This window comes from Canis lupus, chromosome 34, assembly GCF_011100685.1.
Source record: "Canis lupus familiaris isolate Mischka breed German Shepherd chromosome 34, alternate assembly UU_Cfam_GSD_1.0, whole genome shotgun sequence".
NCBI lineage: Eukaryota > Metazoa > Chordata > Mammalia > Carnivora > Canidae > Canis > Canis lupus.
The window spans coordinates 6,473,263-6,495,309 of NC_049255.1; the positions used below are offsets into that span (position 1 = coordinate 6,473,263).

The following is a 22,047-nucleotide window of genomic DNA, read 5'->3' on the forward strand; positions in this document are numbered from 1 at the left end:
ACTTAAGTACATGCCAGTCTGAAGAAAGTACGAGCATTCATTCTAATTGTGGAAACAATTTCTGAAGCCCTAACAAGAAAAGTACTACATTCTGGGCACCAGACCCTGGGAACTGACTCCCAACTTTAATAGCAAAATACATTCATGGTATCAAATTTTATTTTATTAAACACCTTTACTACAAGGTTTTTCTTCTCTTCACTTATTTTTAAAAGGTTCTTTAAAAAAAAAAAAAAACATTAGTAAATGCCCTTATGATGCCTTACAAGCCTACTCACAATGGCCCCATGACTTCTCTAGCACACAGGGTGCCCTAGCTCTAATTCCTGAGCTACCTGGGGTCACATTGTGGCCATTGGACCACTTGGAAGCCACCTCGACAAGGACCTAGTTCTGGTTGCTCAAGGACTCTTCAGAGAAGCATGTAGTGCAGATGAGGTCAGTAGCTTGACACTGCTTTTGTCAAAGCTGGTACTATAAATATTAGGTTATATAATCTGTCTACTTGGGATGTCAGTTCCCTCAGCCTTGGTGTGATTTTGAAGTAGATTCTGGAAGTGCTGAAACAGAAAGTAAAATATGTCTGTCAGGACCAACGCGATAGAGTCACTACTGGTTGAAAAAGGGAACCATCTATCCTGAAACATCGGGACTCTATAGAGAAAATAATCACGAACATTAAGCACTGCTTCTTGAAACTGTGGAATTTTCTAGAACCTAGATTTAAATACTACAGTACACAGGCATATGAAAGTATGCTGGACAATAGCCCCAACTTAACAACGGTCTGCACCCCTTAATGTTGAATCCAGAGTTTATACACATAGAGATCAAGGAACTAAGCATTCATTCCTAGATACCTTTGCTATCCATGCTGTAACACAAAATGCTTCTTTTTTTTTTTTTTTTAAAGATTCATTTATTTTAGAGACAAAGGGGGAGCACACATGCATGGGGTGAGAGAGGGGCAGAGGGGCAGAAGGAGAGAGGGAGAGTCTCAAGCAGACTCTACACTGAGCATGGAGCCTGACATGGGGCTCGATCTCACCACCCTAAGACCATGACCTGAGCTGAAACCAAGAGTCGGATGCTCAACTGGCTGAGTGTCCCCAGGCACCCCAACAAAATGCTTTTTAAAAATTGGCTATGAGATTTAGCTAATAATACCAGTGGGAATGTGATATTCATGGCTATAGCGTCAGTGCCCGGACTCATGCCTGACAGGTGCTCTGTTGATCTTTGCTGAGCAAACAAACTGAACTGTTTTCAAAAAGGAGTTCAATCACTATTCTTCAGCCTATACACAAATAAAAGTCTAGCATCAAAATTTAAAGGATGCTTTCTCTGTTGCCACCACCATGATACATTCTGGTGAAATTTTATAGAACAGACTAACTCTATACAATTTAACAAATAATAAAGAAGCATCTTCTATGTGTCAAATACCGGCTGGTCCAGCCCAGGCCGTGTGATGAAAGCTCAGAGAGGTGGGCTGCGGTATTCACAGAGGGTCCTGCCCACCCTCACCTTTCCAGATGGGAGCCGGGTTCCTGGGGATGATACACTAACCCAAGAAAAACAAAGCCAGTGCCAGGTGGTCCCGCTATCATGTGTGGTTTAGTATGTTAAACACAGGGTCCCGTGTGTATTTATGGTTTCCCCTCCAAAGCTCTCCACTACCGTGGATGACACCATGGCTTTGTCTGCCACCCCTCCTACTTGTCTTCCTCTCACATCTGCTGGGTTTTCAGACACCCTCCCTGAGCATGGGCAACCAGAGGCTCCAGACAATTTCTGATGCCTATGATGAATGGGCTGCTCCAGACAATTTCTGATGCCTATGATGAATGGGCTGCTCCAGACAATTTCTGATGCCTATGATGAATGGGCTTACCTGCTGACGCTTTTCAAATTCCAGCTTGATCCGGGACTTGATGCAATTGCATGTGTCCTGATATGTCTGCTGCAGGGCAAGTTCCATGAGGTGCTTGTGGTATGCCCCTGCCAGGTTCCCACAGATGAAAATGATCACATTGGCCAGGATCTAAAGAGACAGAAAGAGCCACTCAGTGGAGCGAGTGTTGCCAACTCAGGAACAGACAATAACAAAATGCACATTAGCAACAGCAAGAGATGACTCTGCAGGAAGTCAATTTCATTTGTTTCCAAACTAACATTTTTAGTTGCTTAAACGACACAGCTATTGCCTTCAGGGATTCTATCGCCTTCTTGGATCTATGCCCTCTGGTGGATGACTTTGCAGTCCCTCCCTGGTCGTTGGGCTCAGCCATGGGATGTGCTATGGTTAATGCAATGGGCAGGGGTCACTGAGTGCCAGGTCCAGCCCGGGGGCAGAAGGCCTGGCATGTTCTGGGTGGCTCTCTGGGCCTTCATCAAAAAGAACATGCTCTGCCTACCCCACTGGCCCCCAAAAGATGAAAAACTCATGGAACAGAGCTAACCAGATAGCCCATAGTCTGTGATTGTGTGCCACTGAGATTTTACGGTGGTTACGCGGCATTAGCATTATTTCAATAACAGGTGACTGATCCAGGCGGCTCTCGCACCAAATTTTTGGTATTTGAATTTTCGCACCAAATTCTCGCACCAAAACCGTACTCACTGAGCCTTGGTAAGTGATACTCTCTATTATCTTCTGTTTCTGTAGGAATATGGTAGATTCTCAAACCATATCACTCACTACCCTTTTGACGATAAAAACTCACGTCCACAAAAATTTGAGGGGGAAAACAGAAAGATACAAAGAAAAACTAGAAAGAACCTGCCCAGGAAAACATCTTGCTGTCCCTATGGCCCTATCCCCACTCCACGTCCCTCTGCGTTCTCAAAACTGTTGCCAAGCTTTGTTTTGCCAAGACTTCCATCTTGTTCCAAAAGAACTGAATTCATTCTGAACGCAGTGTTTTACTTTGCTTTTTTTTAAACATTTGATCAGATTTTTTTCAGATCATAAACATTCTGTGCAAACAGGATTTGGACTGCTTAGATAACATTCGCTAGTATGACTGCACAATAATTTAGTTATATTCACACTATTTGACACTTACTTTGTAAATATATTTGCATTCGACAGTGGTCTCCCTTATGGCTAAAGCTTTGGCCTCATTCTTCATCTTTTCCTCAGGTCAATTACTAAAACACTGAGTCAAAAGCCATGCCTATTTTTAAGTTCCTGATACATATTGTGAAATGGCTCTGAGGAAACATTCCATTTATATTCTCACCCACAGCGGAGGACACGGTCTTTTCAGAGTGGAATCTTAACCAGCACACTTCACAGAGCAAGTGCTAGTGATGCATCAAACTGATTAGTACTGATTTCACTCTTAGGTGTTCAGGGCGAGACTTCCAGGTCTGGAAGAGGATGGGTGTCCACACCTGGATGGGGTGCCCCATTGCCCCCTCCTCCACATGACTGCATGTCTCACCAAGTAGAGGGTTCACTAGTGGCTTTATTTATTTATGTTTTAAAGATTTTATTTATTTATTCATGAAAGACACAGAGAGAGGGAGAGAGGCAGAGACACAGGCAGAGGGAAAAGCAGGCTCCATGCAGGAAGCCCGACGTGGGACTCAATCCCGGGTCTCCAGGATCACGCCCTGGGCTGAAGGCAGTTCTAAACCGCTGAGCCACCCTGGCTGCCCACTAGTGGCTTTAACAACAAAGGCAGGGCATCAGCTTCCAAAAGCCCTGCATTCCTCTCTGAGAACCTCCTACTAACATCAGCTTGTTGCATCTACTGCTTACCTGACTGGAAAGGCTGGGAGAAGGATGTGGACACCGTGAACTAAGCCTCCGCTCCTCTCAGTGGGCCTTTCCCTCATCCCCTCTGTGTCCGGCTAACGGAGCCCATGCACCCGCATGCCCCCTGTGCTGGGAGCAGGAGGAGGTGGGCTAATTCAGGGGAACAGGGTCAAGTCTGTGAGGCCCAGATCCAAGCCCCATCTCCGAACAGCTGTTAACGGTAGCAAGGGTGATATCCTGTCCTCCATCCACCTGATGTCTCTGTCTCACTCTCTGTAGGCCCTGAATACAGGTGGAAAACAGGGCTCCTCAAGCCCTGGGGACCCCGTGCTGGGGACAGAGGGCAAAGCAGGACAGGGTTAGAAGTGGGAAGAATGATATGATGGGCTTTTCTCTGTGAATAAACACACGCCCCGCAGAAGCGGGGGAAGGGCTGTTCAGACCAGAAGGGCCTTCCACTTGTCCATCCAGCCCCCAGCTCCTGAAGGCGGAGAGCTCCTACAGCTCACCCATGCTCTCACAGCAGCCCCCGCAAATGTCCTTGTAGGCAACCACATGTCATCTTCCTCCAGGAGATTGAATGAATAAAGTATTAACTTTGGGAATGGCTGTGTGTGTGTGTGTGATATATACACACATGTGATGTATACAGGGGTGGCACGTGTATGTGATGTATTTGTCATGTGTGTGGTATGTGTGTACCATGCATATGTCATGTATGTGGGGTGTGTGATCTGTGATACATGCGTGTGATGCACATGTACCTACGATACATCTCTGTGTGACTTGTGTGATACACCTGTGTCTTTGGTATGTGATGTGTGTGTGCATGCTATGAGTGCAATTCATACACGTCACGTGCAGCTTTGCATGGCGTGTGTGTATGTGCCACGTATATCTCTGTGTGATGAATGAGTGAACGTAGGACATGCCTGTGATCTGAGCGGGAGGCATGGGCGCTGCTGCTGTGTGTGTAAGTGTGAGCACCGGCCCAGAGAGTGGGAGCAGGGGACAGTCTTCACTGTCATCTCCAAACATTCCTAACTGCAGAGGGCTCACCTCCTCCCTTCGCCATACTTCCACACATCACGGCGTATGAATGTGAATCACATGAGCACAGGGCTGCACTAGGGAACCCCTGGCTCACCTGGCTCCCCAAGGGAGAAGGAGTCCTCCTCTGGCTGACAGGATCAATGTCAGGGCCCTGCCCACCGGCACACCAGTCATTCAGCCCGGTCACACTCTGCTTCTGCAAAATGACCATCTACTTTGCTAAAGATTCTCCCAACTTTGTCACTGCTGGATTTGCATTTGAAGGACGGTGCATGGAAGAATGCAGACAATGAGGCAAGCCAACACAAACCAGACTGTGCCGAATTAGAAAATGCAATCTTGTTCCTTATTAGGTGCAGCTGAAATAATAACTTAGTGATCATCTATGAGAGATTTTTCTTGTTCTCTTTAAAAAAAAATGGCTTCAAAGCAAAAATGTCAACATTATAGGAAGGCGATTCCTCCAAAACGAGAACCAAATGTAAGCGACAGAGCCAAATGACGCCATCAGCTGTCCCCGGGAGCCCCCTGGGCAGGGTGCACGAACGGGGCACTTCTCTAGCAGCACGGAAGCCTCCCACGGGGATGGCAAGTCCTGCATTCTCCTGTATTCTCCCGAGGATCCTAGTTATTTCCCCTGAATTGCCCAGGGCCCCAGAGCAGGGCAGGTGTGCTGTAGTCCAATGGGTGGGCTGCCCCACCCCACAGTCCCGCTGAGGGGGCACCTGTGGTCCTTGCCACCCCCCCCCCCAGGCTCAGGCTGTGCTGCCCTCAGGACGGATGTGCCCAGTCACCCCAAGCTCTCCCACCTGAGCCAACAATACAGTGGCTTCCATTCTCCACAACCAGCTGCATGGGAGCCACTTCTATCAGCAGCAGCACTGGTCCCAAGTGTCACAACTCTTTATTACTGGTCACTTCTTCCCAATCACAAGGACCTCGAGGGCAAAAGGCCGCCTCCACTCATCCGGGCACTGGTGCCTCCTCCACCGGGACGTCTGGTGCATGCCAGCACTGCCTCCCTGGGGGAGGCCTCCCTGCCAGCATTGCCTGGTCTCTGCCTGGCACGGTGTGTGGCCAAACCGGCCCCATCTCGGAACCTAAGGAAAAGCCTTCCTGTGGTCATTCTGGATGCTGCATTGCTTCAAACGACACGGGATTGGAGCACTTCCTGGCTACAGACAGTTGGAAAGAATGGATTTATCAATCTGAATTTGGATATGTGAAGGGAAATGCTCAAGAAACAACAACTAAGAGTTTTAACGCCAAGTCAAATATGGGATTTCTTCTGATGAAAAAATTAATTACATTCAATTTTCTGATACCTGGTTTCATCCTGAAACACCGTACTCTTACAATTACTAGGACTGGCCCTAGCATTTTAATAACTACAGAATTTACAAACATGACTGATGTCCTAAAGCATCTTCTTTCACCAGGGTGCATTCACAGCATGCCTTTGTATGAAAACTAGGGCACCAAGGAAGTGATTCAGTCAAAATCTTCTTTTCAAAAATAATATCACAGCATTTTATTTTCTAGAAAACAGGCAGAGCACATGATTTAAAAAAACCCTATTTTTCACAATGTTGGATTTGTTTTATAACATCAAACTGTGGTGATGCCTTCTTTTATCTCCTTGCTCCATTTAGCTACTTTTACATCTGTCAGAAAATAGGAAAGGGAACTTGGCTTCCCACGAGATGTCTTGGAAGAAAACAAATTGTTTAGGGTGAAAACAGCAGTGAAAAGTTTACCCCAAAGAGTCAAACCAGGCCTTGAAAGGGGAGCATGGCCCAGGATCTGGAACCTGTGCGAGCCTCGAGGTACCAGGATGGTCAGCCCTGCAACTCCACATGTTAGGTAAGTGGGGTCACTCGCAACGCTGCTCAGAGATTCTCAGAACTGATACATGCAAACATACCTTGCATCTTTTTCCCCTTGTGAAAGTCCAGAAAGTAAAACAACGAGGAGGATGGACATGTTTTATTATTTCATTTTACAGGCAAAGAAACAGTCTAAAAAATTAAGAGATTTGAGGGGAGGCCCCAAGAAGCAGGTGAGGCTTTCGGGACAATTTCTATGCCACCCCACATTGCCCCAGTTCATATGGGTCAGGTGAGTTCATCCAGCATGATCCCACCCTCTGCCAGGGCCTGGGGGAGGTATTCTAGGGAATTTCTGAATGTGACACTGTAAGAGGCTCATAGTTTTTTTTTCCTTTATAAAGCATCTGTATCTTCATGCTATAAAGCACTTCCATCATTTAGGTTATTTTAAGTGGCTGTGTTTTGGAGACCTCTTATCCATGGAGCTTTTAACTGGCAATGCTGGTGTGCCTGTGCATGTTCAAAGGAAAGTAACACTAGAGTCAAGCTGCTTCTAATGGATCATGTGATCAAGAGCAAAGGATCTGAAGGTTATCTCACTTGGGAGGAGAACATTTAAGTTTGTGAGTTCACTGCCTTTAAACATCTGAGATATTATCGTGCGGCTTAGATGACCACTCAGAAACTGCAACTCTGGGATATTATGCATTTCAAAGAGTTCAATCTTCCCACCCTTAATCTTAGGATAGGGGCGACAATCTACAACACACATGCGTGCTGAGAGCAGGCTCCTGGGAATGAGAGGAACAGCAGCACTTAATGAAATGATTTCTCCATGAATTAAGAGCACAGGGTCGAAGGAGAAAGGATATTATATGATTTGAAATAGGTCATCAGTTTAAGACAGAGCAGAGCATAAATATGCAAAAACACCAATTATAAGTCAAAGGAAAATAAAAGGAACACAAGAACGTGATGAGAAGAGCTGCATATGAATATTCAGCAAGCTCACTGCATCTCATAAGCATCAAATTTGGCTTAAATAAAACAATGCTCTTGTTCAGGAGAGAAAATGATTGGGTAGAGTTTCCCTTAATGGAGCTCTCAAACATGCTGCAGAAAATCCCAGCGCCAGCTCCTTAGCATTCCTTGTGACTCCCAAAGAATTAAATCTGCTGTATGTCCTGGCCTGAGGATTTCTGCTTTTTATGGTGTAGTGCAGACCAGAAATATTGTGCTTTGGATAATAATATCCAGTGATCCTTAGGTCATGTGTTAGGATTCTCTAACTCAAAATCCTTCTAAATGAATAATAGCAGAGTCAGAAATAGTCTGGTGGACTGAATGTGTTCCCCCCCCTCCCAATTCATATGTGGAAGCCCTAACCCTCAATGGAATGGTATTTGGAGGTGGGGCCTATGGGAGAGAGCGGGTTTAGATGAGGTCCTGAGGATGGGGCTCCCTTGATGGGAGAGGAGGTGACCAGGGCCCTCTATCTACCATGTGAGGATAGGGGGAGAAGGAGCCATCTGTAAGCAGGAGAACTCTCACCCAAACCTGAATCATCAGGCACCCTAATCTGGGATGCCCCAGCCTCCGACACTGAGAAAGAAATGTGTCATTTGTGCCATCCAGTTGGTGGTGTTATATCATGGCAGTCCAAGCACACTAAGACAGGAGGGTGTAATGAAAATCAACAGTCCTACCACCCCAACAATGGGCATTATAGGGCTCTGAGTTCAAGACTGGAATCGAAAATTAGGAGGCAAATGAAATTTGATTTCCTATAGAAATGGCCACTGAAAACAGACAGTACTACTGGTTGTCATTATTCTCTTTTATAAAGAGAATATTAATATTCTCTTAATATTAAGAGCACAGGGTCGAAGGGGAAAGGATATTATATGATTTGAAATAGGTCATTAGTTTAAGACAGAGCAGAGCATAATATGCAAAAACATATTGCAGGCATATGCATATGTTTGCAATATGTTGCATATCTTGGTTATTAATAAGTCTTTTTGAATAGCATGCATTGTGTTGTTTTTCCAGTCACATTTGGGTAGAAGGATAAAAAAGTCTCATACATACATGGGGCTCAAGTAGAGTGTTACAGGTAGATAAAACTAGGGGAACGTTTGAGACCCTTGCTCATCTCAGAAGTGAGCCACCAGCTCATCATAAGCCAAAAGGAAAAGGTGAGCCTGGAAGATACTCAAGACCTTGACAGAAAGTCTCTCTTACAATGCAAGTCACTGAGAACATGGCTTCCCAAGAAGGGAAAGCTGACTTAACCATGCAGGTACTTCTCAGCTTAGTGTCTACAGATCTGAAACGGATGGGGAGAAGTCTGGCTCAGTTTAGAAATAACAAAAGAGACAAAACACAGAGTTTCCAATTTTCTCAACTCTCTGGGAAAAGACAACACGAGCCTTCCTACAACGAGACTTACAGATCACTCTACTTTCTGCAGAGGAGAAGATGGTCACACTGTTTATTCTCTTGTTTATTTTACCTTTAACTTCAAGCACATGGAACCATCTCAGCTTTCAGGGCTTAGTTCCTCTCCATCATGGCAAGAGAGAGAAGACCAAACAGATAAAGTTATATGGGAAGGAGGGAACCCCTACTACTATAACTCACATTGTACTTCTCTGGCATCCAAAGCATGGCTGCACATTTTCTTTGTATTGGGACCAGTTCTGCAGGCCACTTCTCCAGAGAAATGCTATCAGACATTTTTCTTCCCTCTCCCTTCAGTGTCAAAACAGTGCCAAGTCCAATTCCAGGAGCACCTGAAGACAAAACTTGTCTCTGTTTGGTCCCAACACTGTCTCCTGCCACACAGCCTGCTGGCACAGTGATGTTTGGATGATTACACCTGACATTTTATAATCAACCAATCAAAGATTACTTGAACTTTATATCTCTGCTAATACCCCACAGGAATCATCATCATCTTGGTCTTTGGGAGTCCAAATAGTTGAAAGGTTAATTATTCCACAGAGATTCTGCTCTGCTTATTTCAGAAATTCAAGGTACCACATAGTCGTGGATGGTCCAACAGGCTGTTAATTACAGGTCTTTGAATCTTCCCAAATTCTCTCTCTCATATGTAATGACACACACAAAACAGAACACATTTTAAAGCATTTAAAGCATATATCAATGCTTTTCAAAACTTTAGCAACATGTAATTATATATTAATGAAACCCAGACTTTACTAGTATTTTATGTTTTTTATAGATATATTTTTATTGGAGTTTGATTTGCCAACATATAGTTATAACACCCAGTGCTCATCTCGTCAAGTGCCGCCCTCAGTGCCCATCACTCAGTCACCCCATCCCCCCACCCAACTCCCTTCCACTATCCCTTCCTCTTAAATCAGCTTTCCTAAGGATCTGCACCAAGAAATATACAACAATTTGCCTAATTCTGATGATTTCCATGAACTTAAAAGTGAAAAAAAAGGAGTTTTAACACGTGTTAGTTCAGAGTCCATTAATTTAGATCATCTAATTAATCTGAAACAATGAAATTTAGCTTCATTTAAACACCATACAAAACTGTCTTCATTCATCACCACTTTATAGGTGACCTGTTTGAACTGCATCCACTCATTAAAAAAATGGAAAAGTCAACAGATGTTCAGATTTAAATAACAAATATGACCAAAGTTATCAGGCATTTCCATCTATGCAACTAAGCTGAAGATGAAATGATAATTCTACTTCATGGTGCAGGCGGGAGATAAAGATCTCCTTTCAAATAACTCAGTGTACCAGAAGGGAGGTATGCCTTTTGTGGACAGTGGGGTATTTTTGCATTGATTGTGCAGCTTGCACTGTGACATGCTTCAACCCCATTATAACTTCCACAAGAGCAAGTTAATTTAGAATTAAACAAACCAAGCACAGTGAATCCTTCTGATTATGATTGAATAAGAGGATGCTTTATGACGGTAAACAGACCTAAATGTAGATATCAAACGTAACGTGACACCAGAGTGGCAACTGCCTAGAGAAGAGGCATAGCAACACAGGGGTGGCATGGCCAGTCTCAGGCATGAACCTGGACGTGACATTAGTGAGCGCATTCACAGAGAAGCAACAGATTGCAAAATCCTGCGAAAATAAGACGCCAGATACAGGAGAAACACAATGAGTGGTGTGATTCATAAGGTCTACTTTGAATTGGAATGCCCTTTTCAGTAAGGACAAAAAATGTTCCACAAAGTCATGCTGTAATTAAAAAAAGATAAATCACTGCCTGGATGCAAAAACTGAAACCTTTTGTGAATGGGAAAACAAAAAAATGTCCTTTGACAAACTAAACTTTGGATGTTTCCTTAATGATACTAATTAGGAAAAGGCTGATATGAACTTAAAGATAGTCTCTCCCCAGAGTGTTCTCTTGGATTGCTTCAATCACCTGTCCCCATCTCCTATGGTATAGGAAGTGATGTAATCAATGTCTCTTCTCCACTCATATGAAACCATCACCAGCTGTGTCTGGCATTTCTGCAAAAGAATGACTAGCCCCAAATTTCTAAGGAATGCACATTTTAACCTTTCAGTGGATTCTCTGGTAATCTCTAAATGATCTATCTTTAAAACTCAGTGTCATGTTGGTATGAGCAGAATTATAACCCCACCAAATTCAATTCCAGCCTGAACACTGTGTTCTGTAAGAATGTAGAGACAAGTTTTTAATGCCATCGACTCCAGATCTTGATTTCTGGTCAATTTCAACCAGAGATTATACATTAGTTTTACCCAAATCACCAAGAAGTATCTTTTGTTTTCCTAAACCACCATGAGTGCAGCAGTTTTCCCAGGTGGCAGCATTCAACAACCATGATCAAAAAGTGTGGACTTTGCTGAATGTGGATTAGTCAGTTCCAGGTGCCATGCCCAAACATCACAGATGGGGCAGCTGAAACAACAGACATCAATGTTCACATGGTTCTGGAGTCTGGAGGTCTGAGATCAGGGTGTTGGCTTATAAAGGGTCTTTGTATTTCATTCTAGCTGTGTCCCTGCATGATCTTTGCCCTGTGTGGGCTCCTCTCTGCACACCTCTGGTGTCTTCTAATTTCTTCTTATAGGTACCAGGCAGCTTGCACTTATGGCCCACCCAAATGGCCTCCTTTTAACTTACTTACCTTCACATGCCCTGTCTCCAAGTGCAGTCACATTCTGAGGTCCTGGAAGTTGGGGCTTCAACATACTAATTTTTTTGTGGGTAGGGAAGGCACAACTCAGTCCATAATAACATGATGTTAAGTCTTAAAAACACACTATTTACAAATTTCCAGAGAATCCACTTAAAAGTTACAATGTGCATTCCTTAGAAATTCAGGGCTGGTCATTCTTTTGCAGAAATGCCACACACAGCTAATGATGGTTTAACATGACTGAGATGAGACATTCATTACATCACTTCATTCAACCAACTTTATCGAGCATTCATTTATGATCAACTAAATTTTGTCCTTCCTATCCATGAAATCAACTTCACTGGAATAAATGCAATAAGACAAACCAACAATAAAAGTCAACAAAGCAAGCGAACAAACACAGGTGATACAAAGCAAGCTTGTCCTGAGCAGAACAGTGAATTGTAGCTTTAGCTGCTAGGCTCTGGGGGATCAGAGATTCCACCATCATGGATGCTCATAGTTAGCTGTCTTTATGAGAGAAGGGTGCTGTGGTTGAAGGAAGACTTCGGATAGAGCATACTTCTTCCAACACTATTACAAAATCTTCCTCGCAAAAAATTAAACCATTCAACCACTAATGCAAAAATTCTCAAATTTCCTAGTTTCACAATGCTATTAGTCTCTCATGAATTTTTCACAGCATTCCTAGGCCAAAGGAAATACCCCAAAGTATTCTTTATTAAGTAGTAATGTCCCAAAAAGTTAGGTATTATGACCTAACGACCTAGTGGTTGTTGGGGGGAAAAACAACATCTATATTGAAATAAAATATAATATTTTTGTTCATTCTTAAAAGACCTAGGGATTTACTATGGGCCCTCAACAGCCAATGTGTTTGTTGAGTATTGCATAACTTCACAAGCCTTGGATTCTAATTTAGCACCAGCACTCAGAATGCCTGTTCTGTCTTGGTTTCTTGCATTTTTGTTGCAACACCTGCCAAAATCCCAGCTTTAAAATGAAAGGGATGTATTGTCATCTAACACTGAAACCACGAAACTTCCAAGAATTGGTGGTTTGTGTGGTGTCTGTCAGGAACTGAAGGTTGCTGTGTCCCTTGAAAATCTCTAATATCACGAAGTGCCCCCACAAGGTGCCTTGGCACACAGTTTGGGAAACCATCTCACTAATGAAATAGTGTTTTAGCAAAATCAATAATTAGTAAACTACAGAGAATTGAAGGTGTTCTGAAAATCATGAATGGGCATGCTACATATTTTCTCCTTCATAAACTCTGAACCAAAAATATATGAGACTTGTTGGCAGCCTACACAAAGCTATTTGATCCTCCTAAATAAACCCAACCTGAAAATATTATTGTGCAGGTTTTTGGAAGATATAGCTTAGAGTAGCTAACCTTTATGGGTTTAACTTGATGGTTAAAGTCTTCTATGTGTCAGTTTTGCAACTGATTAGATGCTTGGGTAGAGCAGGAGGAGAATGCTACCCAGGATCCCATGTTCGTTGATGCAAGAACTATACAAAATGGAGGTAATTTGGGGTAAAAGTTGGCAAAAATGCCATGAGGAAAGGAGAAAAAGAAGAACAAAGTCTTCCTTTCCTTGTGTCATTGTCAGTGGCATGTCCTTCCTTCCCCAAGCCCACTGTCTTCTTCATTGACAAGGAGCAGCAATCTGCTCCACCCCACGAGTCAGGGTCTCAATCAGAAAAGAGAGGGAAAGTCTCCTGAAATGACAATTTACAACAGTTTCCAGACGGTGAGCTTCACACACACTTTTTTAGCTAAGAGAGAAAGCCCTGACCTTCATCTGGGACTGTCATGTCATGATCACATTTTAAAACGCCCGTGTTTCAAGTCTAAGTGCATTTCTGGGATGAATTAACATGCTTCCTGATGGTGTGAAGAAGCACTGCAAGCCAGGGAGGAAAGAGAAATCCATCCAAGGCTACTAGAACTCCATAGAACAAGTATAAAAAGTTAAGAATCTTCACTTCCATTTTCCAGTGGACACAATACGTAAATAAACTTGGCATTACATAAATAAAGAGTAAAATGATTCAATGTTTAGTCCACAGGTATTAATTTTTTAAGAACCAAAATAAAAAGTGGAAATCCTAGTTGATAGGTAATGATTTCTCCTTTATTTTCTATCACATATAAACCAGGCCTTAGCCAATTAGAGCAATATTTGCTATCTCACAATTTATCTTAACCATTTGAGAAACATGGTAATGCCTTTCTTTATGATTGGAAAAGACTACTTAGAGCATGAAATTAAGTAAAAGCAGCAAAAAAGTTTACTGAATGTTTAAGAAGCAGAGAAGAGTCTGAGAAATGGTCTTTATACTAGAAAGGAGAAGAGGCGGGAGGTGCAGGGCTTCCCGTGGTCAAGTGGTCCTGATGGCTGCTTTCCTCCTATCAGAGAAATTAAGCTGCGAGGCCTGCTACAGTGCAGGGTTTTCACAGCTCCAGGGCTTTTATAGGCAATCACTGCACTGAAAGATATTAATGAGGGGTGGGGGGGGGAAGAACACATGCCCAACATCAGAACTACAGGGCAGAAGAACTGAAATGGGTGAAACAATGTGATTTTAAGAATATGCATTTGGAAATTGCTTTGGATGAAATCTGACAACCAAATTCCACAAAATGCAAGAAAAAACAGTTTTTAGCCTCCATGCTCCAGAAAACCCCACAGACCCAGACCATCACCCTGGGTTATCCATTGTCTCCAGGCAATGGGGATTCCTGGCTCTAGTTCATTCCTGACTTTCTCCCAACAGCAAGGCAGGCTGCTCCTAAGCACATGGCACCCCCCACTCCCCACCTCACATAACCCTCCCTTCTTCTCCGTTTCTCAGTTTTCCTTGGTAACCAAAGGAAAGGCTTGTCTGCTTGAGCTCTTCCTACAACTTTGATCCCCGACTCTCCATAGTCCACGTCAAGCCCTGAAGCAAGCCCAGGATGCATGGAAGCTATCCCTGTCAAGGGCAGTGGCCCCCTTCCGTTCCTCTCCTCACTCCCTAACATGACTCCTGAGGGCCACCTAGATGGCCCCACCTCTCTTGGCCTCCTCCTGGGGTCCACGCTCTCTGGAGTCCACCAGTCCCACTGACTCCCCTGCTCTGACTCAATGTTACACTCTCCAGGGTTCTTCCCTGGCATGCTCTCTGAGCGCTTCCCTATTACTCACCAGCACTTCACCCAGTTATTCCTCCAAGATTACTTGCCTGGAAAATGTAGTCATTTGTATTTGTATTTACTCAACTACTTCTTGCCTGTCTCTTCTGCTCTGCTCTATGTTCCACGAGAGCAGAGATCCCATTTTATGTATATATTGGGTAATTCATAAAGGGTCTACCATGATGTGTATTTGGTAAATATTCTTTGAATCTACGAATATAATCCCTTATAGCCACATAATTCACTACATCAGAATTAGAGAGATACTAATTCATATGCTGAATAAAAATATGTTCATTCAACAGTTATTATTGAGGGCCTACTATGTGCCAGGAATTCTGCAAGGTGCAGGGACAATAGTCTTGAGAATAAAGACAAGAATCCTTGCCCTCATGAAGCTTACATTTAAATACGATTTTTGGCCTCAGATAGATCTACTCCTTTTTTCTGCCTTTCATATTTTTTTAAGAGTTTATTTGTTTATTCATGACACACACACACACACACACACACACACAGAGGCAGAGACACAGGCAGAGGGAGAAGGAGGCTCCATGCAGGGAACCCAACATGGGACTCGATCCTGGGACTCCAGGATCATGCCCTGGGCCGAAGGCAGGCATTCAACCGTTGAGCCACCCAGGCATCCCTCTACCTTTCATATTTGGAAATAAAGCTTCACAGCTGCTTTGTATGATGTTATCCTTAATATCAGGGTTATTCTTTAACATATACCTAATGTCCTTTTAGTAAATCCATGCAAATAATACCTGGAACAGACATGAAGAATTTGGACTCTAAATGGTCCTATTAGGGCTCTCCTGGGAAAACGGCAGATATGTGTTTTGTCACCTGGAAGAGAATGACATTCTCCTAGCTGGCCAGATTTGAGTCTGATCTGTTGGGTAAACTAAAACATCTAAAGAAAAGATATGTGTTAAAAAGAGGGGGGTGAGTAGGTGGTAAAGATTTTAATTCTGGAAACACAGAAAAGGCCAGTCTCTGATGAAAACAGTGCTGTCTTGAACAGATGGCATCTTGTCAGCTGATTCTAGTACCTGGTCCACCTGGCTGGTGCATCCCTCTCGGGGAGGGGCATACTTAAGGCTTTAAGAAGTTGATGTTTTAAACCACACATTCTCAATGGGGGCCATATCACCCCAAGCATTGCTTCTTGGGGAAAGCAAGAAAACTACTTTTTCCTTTTTTTTTTTTATTTTTAAGAGAGAAAGAGAGAGAGGGAGCACGGGAACACGAGGTGGGAAGGAGCAGAAGGAGGGAGAAACAGAACCTTAAGCAGGCTCCACGCCCGGTGTGGAGCCCGACTCAGGCCTCGATCTTGAGACCCTGAGAACACCACCAGAGCCGAAATCAAGAGTTGGATGCTTAAACCAACTGTGCCACCCAGACACTCCAAGAAAATTACTTTTTAAATGCATAACGCAAAAGAAAAAATGCATAATGCACAGATATGCATGTATCACTCAGACATGCAATATTCCTAAAATTTCATGGTGGGCTTAGGGGAAAAAAAAAATCTAAGATGGCCCTTTAGGAAAGCAATCATGGAGAAAAGTCAAGAAACATTGCCTTAAACATCACCTATGCTATCTCCATGCTCATGGGTAACCTCTGGATAAGGTGGCTTCTTGCAACAGAGAGAGATGGTGAGAGGTAGTTTCATACAACTATCTGGTCTACCGGCAGTCAAATTGCTCATGATAAATTAATAAATTAACTTCTTGGGTTTAAATATCATTGTTTTTCACTTTTGTTAGAGCAAGTCAGCCTCCCAAGTTTGGTGATGTTTGGTTTCCTCAGGATCACACTATGGGGCTCTCTAAATTGCAGGCCACTCCCCGCAGGAGTGAAAGCTCCCAGGTGGACAGATTCTACTTGTATCCAGCTTCCCCAGGTGACCCATCTTCTGATGGATGACATCATTCTCCAAATTAAGACCAATTTATCTCTGACAGATTTAAATACACCCTTCTTAACCTATGTGTATTTCCCATTTGTTACTGCACATAAATCCCGCCCAATTCTGCAGGTGACTTTTGCCATCTTTTATAGCTACCATGAATCTAATGAAAACACCATCATCACATCCAAATGCAAATTTCATGCACAAACTGTGCTCCATTTAGGGAACTGAACACTCACATTTTAAAGCGCACTGCAATTGTTAATTGCCACACAAATGCCTCTGACTTGTGTTTAGGAATGGAAAAGGCAACATAAGACTCCTCCAAGGTGCTTTTCACACAAGAACTCATGTGAGAAGGTCACAAAACAGGCTGTGCCTTCAAGTCCCCTGGCAATTTAAAAAGATATATACGTGCCCAGGACCCATGCCTAGAGAGCCGGCAGGCTATTATTTATTTATTTATTTTTTACATAAATCTCCCCAGATTTATACACTGGGAATGGAGAAACTAATGTCATATACGAAGTAGACCAGACCTGGATGTTGCCAGAACAAAGAAACAATTCAAGTGGGGATTGTCATATACAATATGTCATATACAATAAACAATTCAAGTGGGGATCAGGATTTCATAATGGATAGAATGAGTAACACTTCATGTTAATGAGGATGTGCTTCCTCCAAGGAGGTGGGCTTCGCTATTTAAGCTAAAAATGGGAGGTGCAGTGTGATTATTTAGACCAAAGGAAAGACATCTTTCTGATCATTTAGGAGGGCCCTGCCCTGATAGGAGGAGGGAGATGAAGGCTGTGGTCCAGGCTCCAGAACCTGGATTTGGATACAGCTAAGGCTGAGCCCTGGGGCAAGGCCCGGGGAGGGGTGAGGTTCCAGAGCTGAGCTGAGACCTACCTAAGAGACTCACATGGGAACAGACAAGTTTCAGAGGACCCACAGGAGCAGCTGAAGTAAGACCACGGGGAGGGGTGGGTGGTAATTTGTGGGTACTGTGACACAGAGAAATATTCTCAGGAGGACGGGCTTCCCTGTAACGTCCAAAGGAATGTTTTCAAAATGCACTCTCTGAGGATTACAGAGCCGTTATCCATAGTGCACCCATAAGTTTCATTCTGAAAGCAAGTGGCAACCGTTCAGTAGTTTGTAAGACAGACAGAAAACAGAAATCATCACGTTACAACCAATTAATAAACTAGCATTCTGAGCTTATATGTCATTCTCCACAAGTCAGGCGTTCCAGGTCTGATAGTGCTTGGATAGCAAATCTGATAAAGTTTGGGTTCATAAGGGATAACACTTCACTGCCTGCAAAAATAATTCACTTGCCCTTTGCAAGATATGGATGGACCAGGAGGGCATTATGAAAAATCAAATAAGTCAGACAGAGAAGGACAAATATCACATGGTCTCACTTATATGTAGAATCTAAAAACAAAATAAAGAAAACACAAGACACTTAAATACAGAGAACAAACTGACAGTAGCCAGACAGGAGAAAGGAAGGGAGGATGGGCAACATATAGAATATATGAGTAATGTACAGAAGTGCTGAACTGGTACCTTGTACATCTAAAACTGATATGACATTGTATGTCAACTATACTTCAATAATAAATTTTAAAGAAATGCTCCCAGGTGGAACCTTCACTAATAAAAAAAATGCTGTATTTAAATGATCACTGGGCACCTGGGTGGCCCAGTCAGTGAGGCGTCTGACTCTTGATTTTGACTCAGGTCATGATCTCAGGGTCCTGGGATTGGCAGAGTCGGGCTCTGAGTCTGCTTGAGATTCTCTCTCCCTCTGCCCTCCCCCTGTTCCCACAGGCATGCTCTCCCTCTCTCTAAATAAATAAAATCTTTAAAAAATTTTAAAAATTAAAAATATAAATGGTCACTGACCGAATTTAGATGTAAATGTAAAACTTTCTCTTTTATTATGAGTAACAGTGTTTTAAATTGCGTTAAATCATATAAATAAATATTGAATTGTACTGAATTTTGCACTGATGACTGATGAATGAACTCATGCACATAATTATTCTCTGCAGAATTCATCTTTTTCAGGTTTCTCCTTCACCCCCATCCCACCCCCCACTGCATCACCATTAGGTTCAGGACCACTGGGGAACAGCCCAAGAGGAGACAATTGTGAATGAACTGCCCCAGTCAGGTCACATCATGACAGCAGGGGCCATCCCAGAAGCTGTGATGTTCTCCACAAGCCATATTAATACCTGTAATCACACCTGTGGGCAGGCCCATAAACACGGCGCATGCTTTGTAGGAAGCACAGCCTTCCTCAGGTTTAACAGGAGCTTCAACATCAGTGCCCTGGGCCTTTCTGTCACTGGAGGTGGCCACAGCTACACATCCCAAGCAGTGTTCACTGGTATATTTAAGGAAGAAATCCTGCAGTCTGGTAATTTATGTACTTTGGAGTTAATTATTGCCCACCAATTAGTAGCTTTTCCTGTCAATCCTGGCCCCAAGCAGGATGGCCCCATCACGTGGTGGGGTGAAGACCTGTAAGAACCAAGCACTGGGAGGGAGCAGCTAGTCAAGACCTTTCCCACCCTCTCTCCCCAGGTACCTACAGAACCTGGAAACCCACACACTTGCTTCCCCAGGTTCCTACGTAGCTGGAAGTGGAAGTAGATGTGAGTCAAGTCAGCTTTGGAAAAGGAAGAGTCTCTGCATTGGCTTTTAATTTCCCACTAAAAAGGGGCAGACAACAATTTGCGGGATACGTCCACTTTCCTACTCCTACTTGCTTTGAATGCAGATGAAATGGCTGGATCTGCAGCAACCTCCATATGATGGTGAGAGAAAAGCCGATGGATTCAGGAAACATCAGTCCTGATTTCATTGGTCTGCTGGACCAAGGTCAGTGGCCCCTCCACCTTTGGGTTTCTTTTTACCGGAGGCAAGTAAATTTCCATTTGTTCAAGCCTCTGTCGTTTGATTTTCTGTTTCCTGCAGCCAAATGTGAGGCTGACTCATCTGATTGGGACAGCCCGATTGAGTTAGCAAACACAGCTTTCCCTGTGTTGTGGCATAAGCTTCTGTTACGAGTAGTTTTCTGAGTGTGTTTGGTGTAAAGCAAATGAATGAGTTGAGACCACACATGAAAGCTATGTATGGAATGTACCCTAAATAGGCTGGCAAGCCAATAAGAGAAGGAATTCAGACCGATCTAAGAAAAATTAACCTCTTTCTGGAGACCAAGATGTCAAGAAAGATTTGAGTCGGAGCGGCAGACTGGATAACGTAGGGGAGCCAGTCACGGAGACTTCCTGAAGTGAGTCTTGAGCTAATAACTCTTAAGAGGTCAGAGTATGGCTGCTCCACATATGGAGGTCCGAGTTTCCAGAAGGGCAAATCGGGCCGAGCAGGAAGTCATCCCAAGTAGACCAGCTGGAGGGATGAAGGGACAGCAGCAGAAACAGAAGACACATTCTTTCCCTCCAGGAACTGACTCTATCCTAACAAGGGTAGAATAAACTCATCAAGGCAAGTCGTCCAAGCAGATTTTGCTCAGGTACCACTTTCTGACCGTAGCAGGTTGAATGGTATACACCACGCTTATGTGACATCTTTGCAGTGTAATTAGATTATGCCCGAGACGAGATCATCCTGGAGCAGGGTGAGCCCTAAACCAGTGACAAAGGACCTTGGGAGAAGAAAAGCCACCCAGGAAGCCATGTAAAGACGAGGTGGGGATCGGAGCAACGCAGCCACAGCCGAGAAAGACGTGGGGTCACCAGGAGCTGGGAGAGAAGAGGGTTCTCCCCTGGAGCCTTTGGAGAGAACGTGGCTCCGCTGACCCCTTGACGCTAGACTTCTAGCTTCCCGATCGGTGAGGGAATAAATGGAGTTTATGTCTTAGCAACCTTTGGGAACTTATACGCTGATGCACACTCTGTCCTCTGCAGAGGGGACAGAGGGCAGAGAAGTGAGGCAGGAGGCCCTCGGAAGGAAGGGAGGAGGAGGGGAGCAGATACAGAGCACAGAGCACATGCCTGGAAGAAGCAGAGACTAGACATGAGGTTCCTCCATTGGGGAATCTCCCCGATGGTCTCACTTGTTAAATGAACACTTTTCCCGCAGCAGAAGGCTGTGCTGGTGAGAATGTGAAGCACAAAGCTGAGCCTGTCTTATGTGGCTTTGTTTTAAACATAAACAGGACTGAGGACAAGAGTCTGGAACTGAATCTGCACAAAAGCCCCCTTCCTACATGAAGTTTAGAGCCCGGACACTCCGACTGCACCTCTGACCAAAGGCTTTGGGGTGCCAGGGCCTGAAGCACAGGCGGGGAGGGCGGACACAGGAGGCCTTTTCTGAATCTCCTCCACAGCTTTTTTCCCATTTCTTTATTTTTATTTTTTGTTTTTTGGAGTCCAATTTGCCAACATATAGTATAACACCCAGTGCTCATCCCTCAAATGTGGTCCTCAGTGCCCATCACCCAGTTACCCCATCCCCCCGCCCACTTCCCCTTCCACTACCCCTTGTTCGTTTCCCAGAGTTAGGAGTCTCTCATGGTTTGTCTCCCTCCTTAATATTCCCACTTATTTTCTCTCCTTTCCCCTATAATCTTTCACTATTTTTTATATTCCCCATATGAATGAAACCATATAATGATTGTCCTTCTCCGACTGACTTCCCATTTCTTTCTTTTTCATTTTTATGTAGGTTCTATGCCCAGAGTGGAGCCCAACACAGGGCCTGAATTCGCGACTCTGAGATCAAGACCTGAGCTGAGATCAAGAGTAAGATGCTCAACAGATGGAGCCACCCAGCAACCCCTATTTTCCCATTTCTTAATTCACCATGGTATTAGTTTAAAACTGAACTATTAATGACCATATTAAATTGGCCTAAAAAAACACTTTCAGAAGAAAAATAAACTAAATCAGTTGCTGATGGAACAGCAAAGGGGCTTTTGGCCTTAGGTTCTGTGCAAAGGTTTTGACCACGTGGCTCCATTCTTCACCTTCGGAAAGGTGGGCTGGTGCCAGCTGTCTGCATTCCAATTCCTTCATCATTCACTGAAGCCTTTGGAGTCTGGCTTAGAGGCTTCCACAGTA

General features: G+C 43.8%; 1 protein-coding gene across 1 annotated transcript in view; it reads right to left on the bottom strand.

Moving 5' to 3' along the window:
- Positions 1 to 22,047, bottom strand: part of ADCY2 (adenylate cyclase 2) — a 388,589-nt gene that overhangs the window by 184,362 nt on the left and 182,180 nt on the right. The window contains exon 4 of the mRNA XM_038583952.1: positions 1,895 to 2,044. Coding sequence (XP_038439880.1) covers positions 1,895 to 2,044 — 150 coding nt within the window. The remainder of the gene's footprint in view (positions 1 to 1,894; positions 2,045 to 22,047) is intronic.